We start from the raw sequence: 14,500 nt of genomic DNA, 5'->3' as shown, positions 1-14,500 counted from the left end.
CAGTTATATTGCTTATATCTGTTTGAGCAGTTCTCTAGCTGTCATTTCTTCCTGGAGTTTCTTTGGAGGAGAGTTCTTCATTTCGTCATTTTGGTTAGCTTTCTATCTCTTGTTACTTTTGACAGCTTGTTGTCCACTCGGCCCCTGCGAGTTCTGATGTATTAGAGAGGGCTCTTTTGAGTGTTCAGGGCCTGTCTGTTCAGGAAGTGTTCTTTGGATGGTATTTCTTGGTTTCTCTTGTTGAGCATTTGGTTTATTTTGTTTCCCTACTGGTAGTGGGACTCTCCACCATGTGTACTTTGCCTTATTTCTTGAGGCAGCTCTGGAAAAAGAAAACAGACAACCACAGAGGAAATACAGGCACCCAAATGCATGACAAAACCAATAACCATGCAAATCCAGGCTCAGGTAGAAACAGCTACAACAACAACAAAACATGTATCTGGAGGGGATGGGCGTGGTTTGGTGTAGGCAGGTCTTGTCTCTACTGTGTCTGCTGGCTTCCCTGAGGCCCCGCCTTGGTGATTGTGGGGAGAAGAATGGCGTCGCCCCAGTCCCTTCCCCACCAAGCGTTGCAAATCACTTCTTGGGTCCGATTTCCCTGTGCTGAGGATGTAGCCAAGGTGGGCCGAGTTCTGTGCCCCAGGCTCTGCCTTGTTTCCAGGTCCCAGTCCGAGGGATTTTTTATACGCCCTGAACATCCTGAAGGTCGCTGCTTCCCTGTTGCCGGGGGTTGAGTGGGGGGTGGGGGAAGTGTCACAGCCTCAGATCCGCTGGGGTCAAGCAGCGATACAACCTGAGTGCATTCGGGGAACATAGCAACTTAAGGTCCCTAGAGTCCGCGATGCCGCAGCGCACTGCCACTGCTTCACAGGGTGGCGGTCATGCGCACCGCTGCCACTTCAACGGGCACCGGGACCACCGCTGCAGTGTTGCTGCCGCTTCACCGGGCCGCCCCTGCTTCAGCGGGCCACTGTCGCGCACGCCGCCTTTGCTTTACCTGGCCTGGGATCGCCTCCGCAGGCTTTGCTTCTGGTTCACAGGGCCACCGCCGCCATCTGTCTTAGATTTTAATGTCTCATTGTGAAGAAAGTTAATAAAGGGTAATTAAGTTAAAATATATTTCCTGTGAATGGACATGTTATCTTGGTTTTACTAAACTTAAAATATAAAATATAAAGGTCTGTTATTGATAAATACAAGAATTTAATTTGTATGTAGATAACAGGAAATTATAGTATACTTGATTCCATCAGACTTGGAGCTTAGAAATGAAAATGTGTACTGTGCAAGTTCATTTTCAGTCAGGTTAGAACATTGCCCGTTTTTTAAAAAACCTTAAAATTATAAATGATTCACAGAAAACCTTGTTTAACATAATGGATTAAAAATTGCCAAGGTTGACCAACATCTTTGTGGTTTTGGAAGGCCAAGCATTCATCTTTCTCCTGTTGATGTCTCAGGAATTTTTTTTTCCCTGTTCACAGAAAGGATAATATATTACCAGTTACTAAGTTTCTACTATAGCAGTAACAGTAAATAGTAATAATGGAAATTAATAAATTCAGCTGTGTGGTTTTAAAACAGTTACAAATTAAGTAGGTAGTACATACTTGTCTTAAGGACTGCCTGTGCAGTTGAGACTGTGAAGGAAAATTTAGAAGAAACAAATCTTGTTAATTTTGAAGAAGCAGTTTGTAGTTTTGCCAACATTAGTGAAATATCCTAATTATCAAATATTTTTAAAGAAACAGTTATATTGTCTTCAGGTATAGCACGTATACTGTATGCAAGCTGTACAGTTGACAGAGAGGTAAAAGGGGAAATAAATTCTTGGGGAAATTTAAAAAATTATAATACTACAAAGAATGACACTAAATGACCTGCTTTCGGGAAAAGCTACAGGAGAATCTTGACCCTCAGAGAATTTATTAACAGTTACATACTGGGAAATAGAGAACTTCTTTCTCTTCCCAAGTAAATGTGACTTGGTTTTTGTCTTTACACTGCATGAGAAACTGTTATAAAGACCAGGATGAGGACAGTGGGATGATGAATGGTTGTACTGCAGAATGTTGTGGATTTTTTTAAGCTATGCTCTTAGAAGTTTAAGACAGCTGAAAGCTTACAGATACGATTATAATCTGAAGAAAATTTAAAAGGTGATTGAAGAAAATACAAAGTATCTTTCATATTATTGATTTAAATTTTTTCAGTGAAACAATGCGTAAATAACCGTAGAATAATCACAGAGTAAGCTGCTCTAAAAAGTAGGGAGGACGTATTTCTTTTAGTGTACTGAAAAACTGATATTAATTAGGAGAGGAGGTAACCTAGTCAACAAATACTGAACACCTGGTATATTCTGAGTACTGTTCTATTTCAGGCACTAGGAAAACATCAGTGGTCACACCAACAAAAGTTTTTTACCTTGTGGAGCTCATAGTTAAGTGGAATTAGGGAGTCCAAATTAATGGCATTTTATGATATTGTTAATACTTCCTTAGTGTAACTGTTTATATTAATTTAAAAAACAGGTAAAGTGAATTACCTTATTGATTTAAATCAAACAGACTTTAAAGAATTTTTATAATTAGGTAATTTTATTAGTATTAGTGTTATTTCTGTAGCTTTTTAAAAAAATCTATATTATATATGATTTTGTTAATAGTATACTTAGATTTAACATAAACACTTTGCTATTTTTTCCTAGTCCTAATGGATCCCATTTTGTAGTTATTTTAAAAAAAAAAAAAGAAGAAAGAAAAAAATTGAAGTCTGTAGAACTTATTGTTCTCTGCTTCCCTTTCCCTCTTCCTACCCCTTCTTCACTTCCCACCCCTAAAATACCAAGAATACTTTAATTGTGAACTGACCTCTCTGACCTGCTAAGCTTTTAAAAATTATATAACAATTATAATTCTTTTAAAATGTTTTTGACTCTCCAATATTCTTTGGCAGAATTGCTTACCTTTTCCAAATAATAGTTCTTTTTGTAGTTTTACCACTTACATGTCTATAAGTTACGATGGCAATTAATCTTCACCATCTCTTCCTTGGTGGTGTGGGAGCAGGGTACAAAGTAGCTTGAATTTTGGCAGAATTCCATGAGTTTCCTGATCTTATTCACTCTTAATTTAGGGGCACAGAGTATTAAGATTGTAAAATTACTTTTCCACTCATTTGAGATAGAACTGAAGAAATGACAGGAATGAGATTAAAGAGAGAAGAAATGAAAAGACCTTAATAACCTGCTACAGGTCATACAGGTAGCAGATGATAGTGTCAGGATTGAAATCTCTCTGACTTCAAATCCTTAGATCTTCTAGAATACCATGTGCCATTTAATGATTTCCATTATTATATAGTATTATACAAAGTAGAAGTATAGGGAATCAGCATTGTTGGCAGTTAAATTTTGGGAAAAAGAAAATGGTAGTGTTAATTAGATATGACAGTACATTATTAATAATACTATGCTAAATATAGTAACATGGTAATTTGCAGAATGTTTTGCCATTCATGATTTCATTTGAGATAAGATACTGCCATTACCTAATCCCCCTATAGAAGGTGGGAAAAGATACAAGATGATAACAGGAGTAACTGTCAGCTTATGTGATAAGTATTCCAGTTAGTTAAAAACAAACAAATTTCATTGTCTGTAAGCACATAGTCCAGGTAAGTCTAGTGTCTTCTCTTTTAGAGTTGTACATTCTCATGGGAGAAATTATCAGCTTAGGCTTCATAAAGAAATCTAGGGTCTAGCAAATTTCAGGGTCTTAGGAGTTTTAGACTTTCTCTGTGTTCTATTGAGTTCATGTTTTAAAAACTTAAACTTTAAGAAAAATTACCTTTTTATTGTAGTGTATATAACATAAAATTCACCCATTTAACTATTTTTTCAAAAAAATCTTTATTTTGAGAGAAAATGAGTACACATACACATGCACTAGCTGGAGTGAGGCAGAGGGAGAGGGAGAGAGAGAATCCTGAGCAGGCTCCATGCTCAGCACGGAGCCTGACGCAGAGCTCCATCTCACAACCATGAGAGCATAACCTGAGCTGAAATCAAGAATTGGTGCTTAACTGACTGAGCCTCCCAGACACCCCCATTTTAACATTTTAAACGGTTTTTTAAAAATGTTTATTTATTTTTGAGAGAGGCAGAGAGAGAGGAAGGCACGCAGAATCTGAAGCAGGCTCCAGGCCCTAAGCTGTCAGCACAGAGCCTGACGCAAGGCTCGAACCCACGGACTGTGAGATCATTACCTTAGCCAAAGTCTGTTGCTTAACCAACTGAGCCATCCAGGTACCCCATGATTTTTAACTGTCCAGAGCTTAGTTGCTTCTAGCACCTTCACACTGTTGTGCAAACATCTCCAAAACTTTCTCATCACAAAGTAAATTTCTTTACACATTTTTAAAAATATAGTTTATTGTCAAGTTGGTTTCCATATACCACCCAGTGCTCATCCAACAAGTATAAAGTTCTTTACACATTGAACAACTCTCCATTCTCCTTTATCCCCAGCCCCCAGTAGCCACTATTCTACTTTCTGTCTCTATGAATTTGACTGTTCTGGTTACCTCACATAAGTGGAATCATACAGTATTTATCTTTTTGAGATTGGCTTATGTCTTAGTTGCCTTCAAAGTTCAGCCATGTTAGAGCATGTATCAGAATTTTGTTCCATTTTAAGGCTGAATAATATTCCATTGTGTGTATGTGTACCACAGTAAAAATATCCATTCATATATTGATAATACTTAGAATGCTTTACCTTTCACTGGTGAACAAATATATGTTGGAGTCATTGCTTTCCATTCTTTAGAGTTAATTTTTGTATATGGTGTAAGGTAGCGTCTATCTTCATTCTTTTGCATGTGAATATCCAGTGTTCCTAGCACCATTTGTTGAAAAAAAAATGTCCTTTTTCATTAAGTGGTCTTGCACCCTTGTCATCATTTGACCACATACGTGAGTCTTTATTTCTGGGCTGTCTATTGTATATCATTGAGCTATCTGTTTTTATGCCAGTACCACACTGGTTTGATTGCAGTATATTTGTAGTAGCCTTTGAAATCAGAAAATGTGACTCTTTCAACTTTGTGCTTTTCCAGGATTGTTTTGGCTATTTGGGATCACTTGAAATTTCCATATAAATTTTAAAATGGGTTTTTCCATGTGTGTGAAAAAAGACATTGGGACCTTGATAATGATTGCATTGAGTAAGTTTCCAGTACAGATATCTTTTGTGGGGTTTTCTTGCCTAGTGTTATGACTGGAACTTCTTGTACTGTGTTAAATAGTAGTTGTGAGACTGGGAATCCTTGTCTTACTCTTGATGATAGCAGGAAAGCTTTCAGTCTTTCACCATTGAGTCTGATATTGGCTGTGGGTTTTTTATGTATGTATGTATGTTGAGGAAGTTCTCTATTCCGTATTGACTGTATCCTGGAAGGGTATTGAATTTTGTCAAATACTTTTCAGTGTTAATTGAAATGATCACCTGAGTTTTCCTCTTAATTCCGTTAATATGATGAATTCTACTAATTGACTTTTATGTGGTGAACCACAATGGATAAATCCCACTTGATCATGGTATATAGTCTTTTTAATAGGGTGCTACGTTCAATTTGCTAGTATTTTCTTGAAGATTTTTGCATTGGTGTGTGTGTGTGTGTGTGTGTGTGTGTGTGTGTGTGTGTGTGTGTTGATATGGTTTTGATGCCAGAGTAATTCTGGCCTCATGGAATGAATCAGTGTTCCTTCTGTTTTTTGGAAGAGTTTGAGAAAGATTTCTTGGGCTTTTTTTCTTTGTTGGGACATTTTTTGATTATTGATGAATTCTCTTGTAGGTCTGTTCAGATTTTCTGTTTGAAGCAAGTTTTGGTAGTTTGTGTTTTTCTAGGAATTTGTCATTTCATCTAAGATATCTAATATGTTGGTGTACAATTGTTTGTAGTTTTTTCTTTTAGTGCTTTTATCTGTAGAAGGTTGGTGATTGTGTCCCTACCTCATTTCTGATTTGTGTCTTCTGTTTTTTTCCCTTAGTCTACTAAATGATCTGTTGTCAATTTTTTTGATTTTTTTTTGAAGAACTAATTACTGGTTTTGTTAATTTCACTATTAATTTTCTATTCTTTATTTTGTTTATCTGTTACTCTAGTAAAGTTCTGGTCTTAGCTTACTCTTTTTTTTCTAGTTCCTTAGAAAGTCAGCTGGGCTACTGATTTGAGATCTCTCTCTCTCTCTCTCTCTCTCTCTCTCTCTTTTCCCCCTAAGTTTATTTATTTATTTTGAAAGAGTGAGCACAAGTGGGGAAGGGGCAGAGAGAAGAAGAGACAGAATTCCAAGTGGAATTGGCACATAGCCTGATGTGGAACTTGAACTGGAACCACAAGATCATGACCTGAGCCAAGATCAAGAGTCAGACGCTTAAAGGGTACCTGGGTGGCTCAGTTGGTTAAGCAACAAACCTCGGTTCAGGTTATGATCTCATGGTTCACGAGCCTGGAGCCTGCTTCTGGTTCTGTGTCTTCTCTTTCTATCTCTCTCTCTCTCTCTGCACCTCCCCTGCTTGTGTTTTCTTTCTCTCTCTCCCTCTCAAATAAATAAAACATTAAAAAAAAAAAATGAGTCAGATGCTTAACTGTGCCACCCAGGTGCTCCCAAGAGATCTTTCTCTCTTTTTTTTTTTTTGTTTTTTTAAGCAGGCATTTACAACTAAAATTTTTCTGAGTATTGATTTTGCTAAATCCTGTAAGTTTTGGTTGTTGTGTTCATTTTTATTCATCTCAATGCATTTTCTCTAATCTCCCTTGTGATTTGTCCTTTGACTCATTGGTTTTTTTTTAAGAGTATGTTATTTTAACCTCTTTTACATCAACTGTAGCAACTTCTTACTAGATACTGGAGGCAAGGGAAACAAAAGCAAAATGAACTAATGAGACTTCATCAAGATAAAAACCTTCTGCACAGGGAAGGAAACAGTCAACAAAACTAAAAGATAACCTTCAGAATGGGAGAAGATATTTGCAAATGACATATCCAACAAAGGATAGTATGCAAAATCTATAATGAACTTATCAGGCTCAACACTCAAAAAGCAGATAATCCAGTTAAGAAACAGGCAGAAGACATGAATAGATATTTTTCCAAAGAAGACATCCAGATGGCTAATAGACACATGGAAAGATGCTCAACGTCACTCATCATCAAGGAAATACAAATCATCACCAAGGAGATACCACCTCACACCTGTCAGAATGGCTGACAGGAAACAAAAGATACTGGCAAGGATGTGGAGAAAGGGGAATCCTCTTACACTGTTCATAGGAATGTAAACTGATGTGTCCACTCTGGAAAACAGTATGGAGGTTTCTCAGAAAGTTAAAAATACAACTACCCTATGACCCAGCCATTACACTACTAGGTATTTATCCAGAGGATACAAAAATACTGATTCAGAGGAATATATGCAGCCTAATGTTTATAGCAACCTTATCAACAGTAGCCAGATTGTGGGAAGAACCCATATTCCATCAACTGATGAATGGATAAAGATATCACACACACAGTGGAATATTATTCAGCCACCAAAATGAATGAAATCTTGGGGTGTCAGTCTGGCTCAGTCAGAAGAGCATGTGACTCTTGATCTCAAGGTCATGAATTCAAGCCACAATTGGGGTGTAGAGATTATTTTTTTTTTGAGATTATTTAAATAAATAAACTTTTTAAAAAGTGAAATTTGCCATTTTCAGTAATCTGGATGGAGCTAGAATGTATTTATGCTAAGTGTAATAAGTCAGAGAAAAACACATGCCATATGTTTGCATTCATATGTGGAATTTAAGAAACAAAACAAAAGAAGAAAAATAGCAAAACAGACAAGAAACAGACTCTTATCTACTGAGGGTTGTTGAATGGGAGGTGGGTGGAGTGATGGGGTATTAAGGAGGGCACTTGTGATGAGCACTGGGTGTTATATGTAAGTGATGAATCACTAAATTCTACTCCTGAAACTAATATTACACTATATATTAACTAACTGGAATTTAAATTAAAAAATTTAAAAAGAGTATATTATTTTCAACATACTTGTGACACTTCCAGAGTTTCTTATATTATTGATCTTATTTCATTCCATTGTGGCTGGAGAAGATACTTTGTATGATTTCAGTCTCTCTAAATTTATTAAGTTGTTTTTTTTGGCCTAACATATAGTTTGTTCTGGAGAATGTGTCATGTACAATGTGTATTCTGCTGTTGGTGGTAGAAGGAGCTTTGTACGTCTGTTACATCTAATTGATTTATGGTGTTGCTCATGTCTTGAATTTTCTCATTTATTTCATTTTTTACTACTTATATTTTGGAGCTGTGTTGTTAATGTATTGTTTATATTTGTTTTATTTTCTTGATTAGTTGAATGTTTTATCAATATTATCAACATGTCCTATTTTTCTTTGTCCCTTCTAACCATTTTACTTATAGTCTGTTTTGTCTGATGTTAGTATAGCCACTCCAGCTCTTTTTTCCATGGAATATCTTTCATTCTTTTAATCTATTTATATCTGTGGATCTAAAATGAGTGTATACTGCATATAATTGGATCAGTTTTATTAATCTGTTCTTCAGATCTCTACCTTTTAATTAGTGACTAATTCATTTACATTTAAAGTGAATACTGTATGTAAAGACATATGCCATTGTTCCATTTTCTATATGTCTAATTTTTTCTTTCTGTTCCTCATCTCCTGCATTATTGCCCTCTTTTGTGTTTAATGGATTGTTTTATAGTGTACTGTTTTGGTTCCCTTTTTAATTCCTTTCCTTAATATTATCATTTTCTTACTGTGATTATCATGGGGATTACATTTAATATCCTAAACTGTTGAATTGATACAGTTTACTGACAGAAGCATACAAAAATTGTTCCTATACAGATCCATTTTATTCTATGTTGTTGTCAAAATTACATCTTTATATATTCTGTGCTCATTAACATAAATTTATAATTATTTTATGCATTTTAAGTCATATAGGGTAAAAAGATTTATAAAACAAAAAATATAATGCTGGCTCTTATATATCAGTGTTGTAACTTTTATTTATTTCTTCATAAAGCTTTGAGTTAGTGTCTAGTCTCCTTTCATTGTAACCTTAAAAACTCAACATTTCTTGCCAGACAGGTTTACTAACAGCAAATTCTCCTTTCTTTTATCTGGAGGATCTCTTAATTTCTCCTGTATTTTTGAAGATAATTTTGCTGGATGTAGAATTCTTGCTTGACTGTTGTTTTCTTTTAGCACTTTAAATGTCATTCCAATGCCTTCTGACCTTCAAAGTCTCTGCTTAGAAATAGGCTTTTGATCTTATTGAGGATTCCTAGTATATGGTAAGTCATTTTTGTATTGTTTTCAAGATTCTTTGTCTTTTCAAAGTTTATTATAACATGTCATGGTGTGGATCTGAATTTTTCTTACTTGGAGTTCATTGAGCTTCTTGAGTGTATAGATTCATATGTTTCATCACTTGGTTAGTTTGGAGCCATTATTTCTTTAAGTATTCTTTCTGCCCCTTTTTCTACTCCCTGGGACTTTCCTGATGTATATGTTGGTATGATTTATGGTGTCCCAGAAGTTCACTTTTTCATTCTGTTTTCTTTCTTTTCCACTACTTGATAATTTCTGTGGTCCTATCTTTAAGTTCACTGGTTCCAGTGCCTACTCAAATCTGCTGTTGATCCCTTGTGCATTTTTAGTTTCAGCTATTGTACTTTTCAGTGCTAGAATTTCTGTTTGGTTTCTTTTGTTTCCTTTTTGATATGTTTTATTTGTTAAGATATCATATTCCTTGTTTCCTTTAGTTTTTGCCCATGGTTTCCTTGAACTCTTTGAGCACATTTAAGGCAATTTATTTAGTCTTTGTTTAATACATCTAATATCTGGGCTTCTTCAAGGAGTTTTCTGTCATTTTCTTTATTGTCTGTGAATAGGCCATACTTTTTCTGTTTCTTTATATGCTTTGTAATTTTTTTCAAAAACTGGACATAATGAATATTACAATGTTATAACACTGGAAATCAGATATCTTCCCCTCCAATTTTGCTATTATTGTTTGTTGTGGGCTTCAATTATCCATTTGTTTAGTGACTTTTCCAGACTACTTTTACAAAGTCTATATTCCTTGTCATGTGTCATCCCTGAAGTCCCTTTTCTATTATTATCTCATTGGTCAGTCAGTTCCAGTTCCAGAATGCCAACATTTACTAGCTTCTTTCTTCACTAAACATTCCCTTGGTTTTCTTAAGTTTTTTCTTACCTAAAACTTAGGTAAGTTTTTTTCTTAGATTTCAGAGTTAAGAAAAAGTTGCTTCTGATAGGTTTTGCCTGCATAATGGTTATTTCAGTGGAAGGGTAGCTTCTTAGAGTTCCTTACTCTGCCATATATTTATGACATCAGCTGGAATCTTTTTTATGGAACATGATTCCTATATTCTCAGTTATTTATTGAAAAGTAAATTTTTACAAATAGACTACTGTATATATCAATGGTAATTCTGTAAAGCTATCTTTATATTTATTCTTATTTATTCTGGTATGACTATATGGTATCCTATAAAGCCTAAATGTTTTACTTTAAAAGTAGAAGAAACATTACTTTCATAATTTTCCCAGGATTTCCCCTACTTATTCCTCAAAATTTAAACAGAATTTGTCTCATTTAAAAACTATTCTGAAATAGCATGTTACCCATATATACTTATTTATTAATGTTTATTTTGAGAGAGAGCACACATAATCAGGGGACAGGGGCAGAGGAGGCAAGAGAGAGAATATTAAGTGGGTTCTACTCAGTGTGGAGCCTGACACTGGGCTTGATCTCATGACTTTGAGATCATGACCTTGAGCCAAAAGCAACAGTCAGGCACTTAACTGAATCACCCAGGTGCCCCTAGTGTGTTTCTATGAAAAGACTAGATCTGTCTGAAACAGCGTGAAAAAAAATCACCAAACATGTTTTGCTTTCTTTTAAAATCGTTCTTATATGATAATTTTCAAGTAGGGTTTTTAGCATTAGACCAGATAAGTCTTTTTGTGTGGGGGTTGTCCTGAACTTTCTTGGATGTTTGGTGGTTCCCTGGTCTCTACCCACTAGATGCCAGAAACATACCTCCCCCAGTTATAAGAGCCAAAAATGTACTCAGTTATTGCCAGGAGGGCAAAGTTGTTTTAAAATGGAGAACCACTGTTTTAAAGTAAAATTTATGCCAAGACCATAATTGGCTTACATATTTTACAAGGAGACAAAACTTTCCACCGCTTCATTTTACAAAATAGGTGGTTAGTAGTATTAGGAAGCTAGAATTGTCTAGTCAGGACTATAGTTCTCCTGGTCATTAAGAAAAACAATGGTGGAAAAGGTGTTTTCTCATTCATTGTTAGTGTTATAGCTTCTTTGGGTTAAATATGTTTCATTCCCAGATTCATCAAATATTTCACTGTATCTGCAATACACAACAATTGTTATTTCTTGCCTGGAATACCCAGATGATTCAAAAGAAAAAATATTCCTTTAAGTAAAAGAATAAGACCATGAAACCAGGTCAATTGTTTTTTGTTGCTCATCTTCATCCTTTTTAAAGAAGCATGAAATGATTGTATATAAAATAATTATTCAATATTTTGTTGATATTTGCATAATGTTTTATTAATACTACTTTATCTTTAAAAAACATTTTCTCTAAAATGTATTTTTAGGTGTATTCTCTGTACCCTATTCAAGAAGTTCCAAAATAAAATATTAGTAGTATCAGTTTCATATGTTATTTTCTCCTATATCATGAAGATTAAATATATAAGATTTAGTATACTTAATAAGTATATATGAGGGGCCTGGGTGGCTGTGTTGTTTAAGGGTCTGACTCTTGGTTTCAGTTCAGGTCATGATCTCATGCATCCTGGGTTCAAGCCCCATGTCAGGCTCTGTGCTGCTGGTATAGAGCCTGCTTGGGATTCTCTGCCTTGCCCCCCACTTGCATGTGCACGTGCTTTCTCTCTCTCTCAAAATAAATAAACTTAAACAACAAAGTTTTTATGAGTCTTGCTCTCCATCAAATTTATAACTCTTGAAGACTCTGTGTCCATATTTTGTATCTCTACCCTTTTTTTCCTTACAGCCATTTCACAAATATCTCATTGAGTCATCACTTAATGACTCGATTCAGGGAAGGTAGCTAGTCTGAAAGGAAAATTCAAAAGACATTGCTCCTTGTGACTTAGTCTTATACAGATATTGAGTTGGGGGAGGAGTGGATACTAACCATCTAAATTCTAGATGAATAAATATGTTTTAATACCAAATTGCTATATTTAGGACTACTAAGGTTAGTTACCTAAGTGTAGGTAACCTTGATTTCTAGTTTGTTATAGAGCAGATTAACAAAATATTTTATTTGAAATCAATCAGTTTTGAGTATAATTTATTATGCTGTGATTTCCGAAAAGTCTTTTCTATAATCCTGACTGCTTTTGCATATTTTATATTATGGTATATTCCAAAACAAACCTTCATACTTGTGATATTCAAATTAAACTTGAAGAATAGATGATAAATATATGAGATAATTTTGTTTCATAGAATTGTAATGATCAGTATCAGTTGATTAATAATCCTAACAAAATTGATTGAAATAGGTTTCAACCCATTTGGAATTTGTGGTTTGCAACTTATTTGTATGTAAGAAACTTAGTAGTTGGTATGGAATCATTGTTTCACTTTATTTTTATATTAAATTTGAAGTGAACTACTAATTTTGTTTCCATTTTTAGCTGTAGCACCAGTTGTACCTGATTTAAGTAGTGACATTGATACAAGTAATTTTGATGACTTGGAAGAAGATAAAGGAGATGAAGAAACATTCCCTATACCTAAAGCTTTTGTTGGCAATCAGTTACCTTTTGTAGGATTTACATATTATAGCAATCGTAGGTAAGTGTGCTAAGCATTGATTTTAGGGGTAAGTACTAATTTTGTTGTAGTCTATTATTAGGGACATCTAAAAATCACTTTAAGGACATTTAATGGTATATGAAGAGATATCTTAGTATGTCAGTTTTCAGTGATGCATGATACTTGTATTATTCCGTATTTCATTTCCTTTAGACTCATCCATGATCAAGATATTTTGTTTCAGAAATTGTTTGCTGAGTGATATGTGTTAAAGTTACAGCAGTTAATAAGTTAAAAAATATTATACTGATATTTAATCTTATTATCCGAAGAACTTTGGTTATATAATACATTTTGGAAGAACATGTATAACGAAACAATGCTTTACATAGAATAAGCACTCAGTTAATGTTAGCTATTATTAGTATGAGCTAATGTTAGCTTTAGTCTTCAGATGGGTTTGAGATGCAAAATAAACATTTAACATAATTTCAGTATGTTGAACATTCATTCATTCAAACAAACATGCTTGCCAACTTATTTTTTGGCAGGGAGGGAGACAAAGTTGAATAAGCATGCACGTAGCAAGATGATATAGTTAATACCTACTCTCTCTCTCTTTGTTAATTAATTAATTAATTAATTAATTTTTACAAATAGTTTATTGTCAAGTTGGTTTCCATATAACACCCACTGCTCGTCCCCACACGTGCCCTCCTCCATGCCCATCTCCCCTCTCCCCCCCACACCCGTGAGTCCTCAGTTTGTTCTCAGCATTCAAGAGTCTCTCAAGGTTTGCCTCTCTCCCTTTTCCCCACCATTTCTCCCCTTCTTCTCCCCCATGGTCCTCCGTTAAGTTCCTCCCAATCCTCCTATATGTGCAAACTTGTATTTGTCCTTTTCTGCTGGACTTACACCTTCTCTTAAGATGCTCATGTACTAGCGTGGAAATGGATATATTTTCAAGTCATTCTGTCACTTTAAGTCAAAACTTTTTTATAAGATTCTATTCAGGTCAAATTTAGAAAACAGGAAGGCAATTTAGCCTGCCTTATGAAATTTCTCCAATAATCCAACTGTAAGACAGTACTGAATACTTTTTGTTGCATCACCAATCTGGCAGGTGGTACTCTACTTTGACTCTTAGAAAAGTCCACTATTTTAATCCTTGTCCCACAATATTCATGAATATGATATTGTAGCTATTTTATATTGAAATACACAGAAGTTTCAAAGTGGTTTTTGCTAAAGAAGTCTCTTTTCATTCATTCTTTCTGTCTGTCTTTTTGTATTTTTATCAGTTATTCTCTGGCTTGGTTTCTGAAAGAGTTGAAATGTTGATATAAATAACCCCCAATGTTTTGGGATTTTATGTAGTTATATCAATCACTTTATTTAGGTTTAGCAGTGCAAAAGTAGTCTTTTGAATTAAGTAAACATTGTACATACTATTTGTAGTACATTGTCACATACTTGATTATGTTTCTGGTTTTTCCTGGCATCTATATGTTGCATATTCCAAACTAATTTCTAAGTTTC

At 34.8% G+C, this 14,500-nt stretch overlaps 1 protein-coding gene across 2 annotated transcripts in view; it reads left to right on the top strand.

Moving 5' to 3' along the window:
* ROCK1 (Rho associated coiled-coil containing protein kinase 1) overlaps positions 1–14,500 on the top strand; it is a 169,406-nt gene that overhangs the window by 73,430 nt on the left and 81,476 nt on the right. For both annotated transcript variants that reach the window (XM_077778069.1, XM_077778068.1), the window contains exon 10: positions 12,841–13,000. In XM_077778069.1, the coding sequence (XP_077634195.1) occupies positions 12,841–13,000 (160 nt within the window). The remainder of the gene's footprint in view (positions 1–12,840; positions 13,001–14,500) is intronic.

Source organism: Crocuta crocuta, unplaced genomic scaffold (assembly GCF_008692635.1).
Source record: "Crocuta crocuta isolate KB4526 unplaced genomic scaffold, BGI_CrCroc_1.0 scaffold26, whole genome shotgun sequence".
NCBI lineage: Eukaryota > Metazoa > Chordata > Mammalia > Carnivora > Hyaenidae > Crocuta > Crocuta crocuta.
Note: the sequence above shows the minus strand (reverse complement) of the source record. Positions and strands in the feature narration are given on the sequence as shown.